Source organism: Ipomoea triloba, chromosome 6 (genome assembly GCF_003576645.1).
Source record: "Ipomoea triloba cultivar NCNSP0323 chromosome 6, ASM357664v1".
NCBI classification, from domain to species: Eukaryota; Viridiplantae; Streptophyta; class Magnoliopsida; order Solanales; family Convolvulaceae; genus Ipomoea; species Ipomoea triloba.
In genome coordinates, this window is record NC_044921.1 from 4,512,665 (window position 1) to 4,521,360 (window position 8,696).

At 35.4% G+C, this 8,696-nt stretch overlaps 1 protein-coding gene across 1 annotated transcript; it reads left to right on the forward strand.

Moving 5' to 3' along the window:
* Positions 1–942: 942 nt before the first annotated feature.
* On the forward strand, positions 943–5,867 carry LOC116023112 (lysosomal Pro-X carboxypeptidase-like). Its single transcript, XM_031264085.1, has 9 exons — positions 943–1,381; positions 1,491–1,677; positions 1,773–1,906; positions 2,451–2,566; positions 2,684–2,948; positions 3,075–3,227; positions 3,521–3,600; positions 3,707–3,756; positions 5,549–5,867. Exons 1-9 carry the CDS (start codon positions 1,001–1,003, stop codon positions 5,683–5,685), a joined length of 1,503 nt encoding a protein of 500 aa, XP_031119945.1. The 5' UTR covers positions 943–1,000; the 3' UTR covers positions 5,686–5,867.
* Positions 5,868–8,696: the final 2,829 nt, after the last annotated feature.

The following is an 8,696-nucleotide window of genomic DNA, read 5'->3' on the forward strand; positions in this document are numbered from 1 at the left end:
CATTTGTGGTCCACCCAAGTGAAGATCGCTGCTGGCATCCAAGTATCTAGTTGGGGGCACATGTATGACAAAAAATGAAGGTAAGCTAGATCGAGTTGTACATTCCTAGAAAATCACAGATTTCTTCTTTACTTTGTGTTGTTCAATGATGGTTGGTGGGGCCCATCTATCTTTTACATCATCCCGACATTCTTCATCTAGCGATATATGAAGGCTTTCGTTTTGGCCTCTAAATTAATATACATAGTTACTGACACCTTTGTAACGAAGGTCTTGATATATTGACACAACTTCGATCTCACTAGTAAGTTGAGCGACACTATTTTAATACTAATTGTCAATTTATAATGCAAGAAAGTAATAAGCTTTTTGGTTGTTTAATGGATCTGGGGTAGCAATTACAAGTGTCAATGCACTTTGGAATCAAGACAAATTAAATGGGTTTTTAGTCTACTTTTTATGAATAATTCAGTATTTATAAATATAATATTTTTCTATTAAATGAATAATTCAGTATTTATAAATATAATATTTTTCTATTAAAATTATTTTATGTAATTGATTATGATAATATTTTTCTATTAAAATTATTTTATGTAATTGATTATGATTTTTTCATAAATATTTTTACATTTTCACCCACTTTAAAATATATTTTTGGCCTCCGTCCCTAATTATCATGTAATCTATAAAAAATATTGTATTGTTATTTATAATGTATTATTGTCATTGACAGTTCTAAGGTTATTTAAATTTCATACCCATTCAGATAATTTTCTGGATTCGCCATGTAATCATTATTGCATGGACCATGGTCCATGCAATAATTTGCCTTCGCCCATGGCTACCATACTTTCGTTTGATTAATTTGTCCTATGGAACCTTGTACATACAGTCCTATAATACCTATATAAAGCCATACGATACACAGGCCGGGAGTGGACATCTCATCAGATCAGTTTTGAATTACGTTATATTCCTTGCAAAATATATATATACAATGGAGTTGTTAATAGCACTTGTAATCCAATGCCTCTCTCTCCTTATTCTCTTCTCCACAACTTCCCTTTCCCTAAACCCACACCACAATATTCCTCGCCCACGACCACTGTCTTCTTCGTCTGTTTCCGACAGCACTGCTGCTTACGTCACAACCGGTTACTACAGGCAAACGTTGGATCACTTCAACTACGCACCTCAAAGCTACGCCACCTTCTCACAGAGATACATGGTGAATTCCCAGTACTGGGGTGGCGCCCAATCCAACTTCCCTATCTTCGCATATCTCGGCGCTGAAATTGCCATCGATAATGATATCACGAATGCCGTATTTCTCCTTGATGTTGCCAATCGTTTTAATGCTCTTCTTGTCTACATAGAGGTGATACATTATAAGATATGATATGATGATCATCAGGTTTATAAGTAATTGGATTATTATTCTATATATGCATATACGCCCTCAAATGTTGTCATGATCATATATGCAGCATAGGTTCTACGGGGAATCAGTACCCTTCGGAACTCAGGCGGATGCTTTGAAAAACGAGACCCTTCGTGGCTATTTCAACTCCGCTCAGGCTTTGGCTGATTATGCAGAGGTGCTGATATATATAAAGAATGCCTATAGAGCTCAAAATTCTCCCATCGTTGTTGTTGGTGGATCATATGGGGGAAGTACGATGAGATTATTTTTAAATTTTTTTTGGTAGAGTAGTTAATTTCTGGTTTTGGCAGGAAATAATGCTCGAATTTTGTGTTGTTTGGTGAAGTGCTTGCTGCATGGTTTCGGTTGAAGTATCCACACATAGCACTGGGTGCCTTAGCTTCATCGGCTCCCCTTCTCTACTTTGATGACATCACACCACAAAATGGATACTATGACGTAGTAACTAAAGATTTTAGGGTAAGATAAGTTAGATTTTTTTTTTTTTTTCTGTGATGAGGGAAACTCCTGACCACTATTAAAGGTGTGGATGAGATAAATTTCATCTGACCTTAATTGACAAATGATCACAAAGAAATAAATTAGTTTAGCTTGCTCATAATAACTAGGTTCAAGGTCAAGCTGCCCGTATTACATCTCTAGCTGTCCCTACGCTCAACTTTCTCCCCCATTCAATTCCGATCCCTCCTGCTAGGGAAGAGAAAAATCTCCTCATTCCCATCCCCCATAGGGATAATCCAAGACGGGAAACCCTACCCGGTTTAAACCTTACAAAAGAGACTAAAAATTAATGTACATTTAAAAAAATAAGTCATATATTATCATCTTCAAACTTAAAATACTTCCAATAAAATTATATTGTGTATAATACTATCTAATACATATATATGCCAACTATCATGTAGCTAGCGTGATTACCAATAGTCTTTGACTTGAAAATGTTAGAAAATATACAAATATGATGATTTTTGGAAGCTTCAATTTTTTAAAATGTTGGTTGCAGAGTGTGAGTGAGAGTTGTGTTGAAACTATAAAAGAATCATGGTCCAAAATTTCCGAATATGCTAACCAGACAAACGGCGGCCTCTACAATCTCAGTCGCAAGTTCAACCTTTGCAAGTAAATATTAATATAATGATCCTCGATCGCCATATATATATATTTGTACTTTCACCGTACCCTTAGCTTTCTTCAAAGCTAGCTTTAATTTCATGGTGTACGTGCGTTGATGAATAGGAACTTGACCTCGCCGCAGGAGCTAACGTATTACTTGCACAAAATGTATGCTGATGCCGCTCAATATGACAATCCGCCGTATTATCCAGTGAAGAGGGTGTGCGGCGGCATAGATGGCGCCCCCCAAGGCTCTGATATTCTTGACCGGATACATGCCGGTGTCGTCGCCTATAATAATGGGGTTAAATCTTGCTACGAAATTTCCGGCCTAAACACGACGGCGTCGCCAGGAGAGGGTAATATAAATTATGGATATGCTTGGCAAGTAAGTAAACAATGCAATAATACCTAGAACTAACATTATTATTATTATTATTATTATTATTATTATTATTATTATTATTATTATTATTATGTAATGAGAAATTAAATTAAAGATTTTGGTGTGTAGAGATGTAGTGAAATGGTGATGCCGCTTGCCCAAGGCAACGACTCCATGTTCGAACCATTTCCATTCAATCTGCAGAAATATTCCCAGGACTGCATTGATACCTACGGCATTTCACCTCGACCACACTGGGTCACAACCTATTACGGAGGACATGTATGGTCTTCCCACTCTTTCCCCCGAAAAACATTTTCTTTTTTATTTTTGGATAACAACACTTGCCTTGTGACTCTAACGGGTGAAGGACGAGCAGAAGGTAAACCAGCCTATCTAGATTGCCTGATCATATCGGTTCAAACCAAGAAGGTTAACCAACGCTCCAGTTAGGAATTGAACTTGAAACCTTGTCAATTGCCGGCCTGATGGCTAGCTTGACTTGGGTTGTACCAAAAAACACTTTAATGCTTTGGCCTTCTCTTATATTATTACATGTCAACTTAAATTTACAGGATTTTAACTTGGTTCTAAAAGACTTTGGTAGCAACATCATTTTCTCCAACGGACTAAGAGACCCATATAGCATTGGAGGGTAACTTAAAATGTTTACTCCCTTTTTCTTTATTAAACTAACAAAATGTACCAACCTTCATATCTTATGCCATTCATTTTACTTTTTTGTCTTTGTGTATTGATAGGGTTTTGAAGAACATATCAGATACTCTAGTTGCAGTTTACACTCAAAATGGTATGTTGATCAACACGTGCACACACATATATAATGGGGAAATTAGTGTTCATTTTTTTGCACCAAATAAAACTATGCATATATCTTTTAGTTGTACCGAATATTAACGGGGCGTTTGGTTGGAGGGAGAGAATTAGGTGAGAAAAGAATTGTAATTCCATGGGAAAGGAATTATGCGGGAATAAAGTGGAGTTTAAATTCCAGTGTTTTACATGCAAGAATAAAATTACTGGGAATTTCAATTCCAATGTTTGGTATACATTGGAATTGAGAGGGAATAAGTTGTATAAAGTCCAAAATGTCCATTGTTGTTGTTGTTGTTGTTATTATTATTATTATTATTCTTAAATGACAAGTATCTATTGGGCCCATTTGCATATTCAAACCCCAAAAAATATAACATATTAAATTCAAAAGCACTCATCTACTGTATCTCTTGATCTAAAAAAACACAAGCATTTGATTTGGGTAGTAAAAAATTTTGAAGAGTTATGCATATAAAGAATTCAAAGAAATATACACGAAAGTTGTTGTATATAATGCATATAAAGAATGCAAATTTTGAATAGTTGCTGCATATAAATATTGGGAAAATGTACAAATAAGCCATCGAACTATTTGGGAATTAGCAATTAAGCCATCGAACTCAAATAAACTCCAAATAAGCCACTGAACTTAGAAAAACAAAGCAATTAAGTCACTAAATCAGAAAAAAATAACAATTAACATTTTTTATAGGTCATTTGCCTATTCCGACCACTGGCGACGACTTTTCCTACGATCGTCGCCGCCGGAAGTTTTTGCCGGTCACCGGAAAAGTCATTGCCGATGCCCGGAATAGACAAATGGCCTATTAAAAATGTTAATTGTTGTTTTTTTTTTTTTCGATTCAGTGGCTTAATTGCTTAGTTTTTCTGAGTTCAGTGGCTTATTTGGAGCTTATTCGAGTTCGATGGCTTAATTGTTATGTTTTCCTAAGTTCAATGATTTATTTGGAGTTTATTCGAGTTCGATGGCTTAATTACTAATTCCTAAATAGTTCAATGGCTTATTTGTACCTTTTCCCATAAATATTTAAAGGAACATACACAAAGGAAAGTCGAATAATAATACACTCTATAATTTTGAAGGGAATGTTAGACATCAATTTTAGGTTAAAATAAGGGAACCATAATTTTGTCTCAGTGTTATATTTTTTTCTTCCTAAAATCTATGGAATTAAAATCCCGGGTGGGCCATGGGATTCTAATTCCATGAAAATGAGGGCCAACCAAATGAAAGAATTTAGTTGCCTTCAGAATTAGGTGGGAATTTAGTGGAAAAGGAATTGTAATTCCCTCCAACCAAACACCCTGTAAATTTTCAATTCTTGTCCCTACAATACTCTAGTCAAAAGGCCACGATTTTGATCTCTGTATATATCTCTCTGTAATTACACAATGGTGAGTTCAAATGAGAATATATAACCCCTTTACAATAAAAGTAATGATTGGTCACAACGGCGTATTTGAGTAAAAAAAAGCTAGGATCAATTTTATAGGCTCGAACCCACTCCCACATGCCCACTCCCTTCCATGTGGGAGTGTAAATCGGGTGCCATTAGACCACAAAGTCTTTGGCAGGATTAATTTTATATTTGTATTTAAGATGATGAGTGACTGAAAATTAAGAAAAAAAAAAAGATGTAATAGCATTTATATAATTACGATTGTGAATTTCAAAAATATTTGAGGGTACATTTGGAAAGCTTAACAGTGCTGATGAAAGTATAATTTTGCTTGGAGTTTTGTAGGCGCTCACGTTCTGGACTTATTTGGGGAATATGCATCACCTCCAATTTGGTTAACCGAGCAACGGGAAACGGAGGTTAAGATAATACAAAGTTGGATAAATAAGTACTATGCTGATCTTCAAGGCCTCAAGAAATGACAATGTGGTTTTAAGGAACTTTATATATAAATAAATAATAAAATAAGGATTTATCTAAGGTGTCATATGACGCTGTAGAAATTCCATTGAAATATAAGTGTATCATTTCGATTTTTTTTTTAAAGTGTATCATTTCGTACTTCTTCTTATCATATAAATTCAGTTGTGGATGCTTTGTTTCATGTGGCCGATTTTCTTAGTTCCACTTTATTTTTTTAAAAAAAAAAACTTATTTGTTGATTAATTATAATATAATGTTTAAATAAGCTATTGAACTACACACGGATATGTAATTGGATTATAGAATTTTTAAAAACTACTACAATTTGACCATTGAACAAACTAAATTTATGCAATTGAATCAAAATTGAGGTGTTTAACTAGTTATTACTATGTGGCATATAATTTAGTGAAGATAATTTTAATTTTAAAATAAATTAAAATTAAAATTTGAAAAAAAAAAAAAAAAAAAACCTTATATATGGTGATGGTTAGTTAAAGGTGAAATATGTCATCCCTTGGGGATTTTGTACTTTGACACGTTAATGCAACAACCAACTCTAGACACAAAAAGGGGAAGCAAACACTTGCATGTGTAGCTCAGTTGGTTACATGAGGAAAGTTTGAGAAGAAGGATCAGTGATGGGGTTTTTGACAAACTTTTTGCAGTCAAGTTTCCTTAGAATACACATCTGCCCTTGATGTTGGGTATTCAATCTTTGGAAACAAAGAATGGGGAGCAAACAAGAAATGTCAAACTTTTGCAGCCATATGTTTAATTCCATTACAAGACAATTGCTCTGTCGAGTTGGAGGGTGTGGGGGCCTTGATGTTGGGGATTCAACATTTTCAGAAGAAAGAATGGGGCTTTTGCAGCCATATGTTTCCTAGAATAATTAATTCCATACAAGGCAATTAGGTTCAAGGACGTCCTTGAATTGGGCTGTCAATCTTCTAGTATTGGCGAGAGAAAGTATACTGGTGATATTGGACTTACTAATTGTAAGCGTGCAAATAGCCCCATGCTTCCCTCTAGCTACCAGCAGGTTGATACATAGGGGTAGTCCTCGCCACTACATGATGGGGTGACTCAATATTGAAGGTTGATTGGAAAGTTTCTTTACCTAACAATTACCAGGTTAGAGCATGTGGAATTTTTTATGATTTTTGAAGAGTTTTTGTAAGTGTGATTAGGAAAGAGAAAATGGGAGGAGATGAAAAAAACAAAACAAATTTGATTAAAAAAACAAAAAGAAAAAGAAGCACTTGTCAGGTGCTACTAGCGGCGAAGTTAGCTTCGGAGCGTGCTCTTGCCTGAAGCGGAAAGGGGGCCTAGTCACAGCGCAAAGGGACAGCGGAATCGAAGCCCACCCCGAACTACTGTGCATACAATTGCTAAGAGCTACTGTAAGCGCTGTTGCGCGAGTACTGTATCACGAGCGCACTATCGAGTACCACGAGTACACTAACTAGAGAGGAACTACGAGCAGAAATCAGTAGTCACTCTTCTTTTTAAAGAAAGATATTGCGTATAAAGATAGATAGAGAGAGATAGTAAGTATCTTAAGTGACCGAGAATGTTATGTAAAAAGGACCAACAAGGATCCTACCCGCTGGGCGCACTGGTTGTTGCCCGACTTGCATTGGAATCTGTGAGTTGCTTGCATTGTTCCAATAACTCTTCCTTTACAGAAGAACCAAAATCTTCTCTCTCTTCATTTCTCTCCCCTCCATGTGTGCTTGCACTGTTCCAAGGATGTTCTTTTGACACTCAACAACTATCTCAATTCTTGAATTGCCCTACATGTAGGCTGCTCATCGCGTTGTGAGGTATATGAAGACTTGGATCTCCTGATTAAGGTTTATTTTCCCCTACTAAGTACTAACTCCCGTCTTCAACTTAGGGGTTCACTAATTCCGACTGATGAGCATCATGTCCTGAGCCTCGGAAATCGGTCATAGGTTATTGCTTCTTTCTGGAGAATGCGTTAGTTTGTTGGAAATCTAAGAAACAGAACATGGTTTCAAGATCATGATGAAGTTCAATGGCTCTCGTATTTGTTGGATGTTTTTGAAGTATCCTCAAGGGCAGGTGTGCTATACTTAGACAGTACCCTCAAATATTTTTGAAATTCACAATCGTAATTATATAAATGCTATTAAATCATTTTTTTCCTTAATTTTCAATCATTCATCATCTTAAATACAAATATTACAAACTTGAAAAGTTTGTAATAATTATAAAATTGATCCTAACTTTTTTTTAACTCAAATCGGCGGTTGTAACTAATCATTACTTTTATGAAGAAGGGTTATATATTCTCATTTGAACTCACCCTTGTGTAATTAGAGAGAGATATATATAGAGATAAAAATCGTGGCCTCTTGACTAGAGTATTGTAGGGACAAGAATTGAAAATTTAATATTAGGTACAACTAAAAGAACATATATGCATAGTTTTATTTGGTGAAAAAAAAGAACACTAATTTCCCCACTATGTGTGTGTACGTGTTGATCAACGTACCATATTGAGTGTAAACTGCAACTAGAGAAAAAAAAAAAAAAAAAGCAAAATGACTGGCATAAGATATGAAGGTTGGTACATTTTGTTTAATAAATAAAAACGGAGAATTTTAAGTTACCCTCCAATGCTATATGGGTCTCTTAGTCCGTTTGAGAAAATGATGTTGCTACCAATGTCTTTTAGAACCAAGTAAAAATCCTGCAATTTTAAGTTAACATGTAATAATATAAGAGAAGGCCAAGGCATTAAAATGTTTTTTGGGACAACCCAAGTCAAGCTAGCCATCAAGCGATTGACAAGGTTTCAAGTTCAATTCCTAATTGGAGCGCTTGTTAACTTTCTTGGTGTGAACTGATTAGGCCGGTTTACCTTCTGCTCTAATCCTTCACCAATTAGAGTCACAAGGCAAGCTAAGTGTTGTTATCTAAAAATAAAAAGAAAGTGTTTTTCGGGAGAAAGAAATGAAGAGCATACATGTCCTCCGTA

What these genes read in the sequence shown, in the direction of transcription:
- LOC116023112 (XM_031264085.1), top strand. Translation starts at nt 1,001, where the DNA reads ATGGAGTTGTTAATAGCACTTGTAATCCAATGCCTCTCTCTCCTTATT. An exon ending in TGGTGGATCATATGGGGGAA is followed by an intron (nt 1,678 to 1,772) that starts GTACGATGAGAT and finishes TGTTTGGTGAAG; the next exon opens with TGCTTGCTGCATGGTTTCGG. An exon ending in CAACCTATTACGGAGGACAT is followed by an intron (nt 3,228 to 3,520) that starts GTATGGTCTTCC and finishes TTAAATTTACAG; the next exon opens with GATTTTAACTTGGTTCTAAA.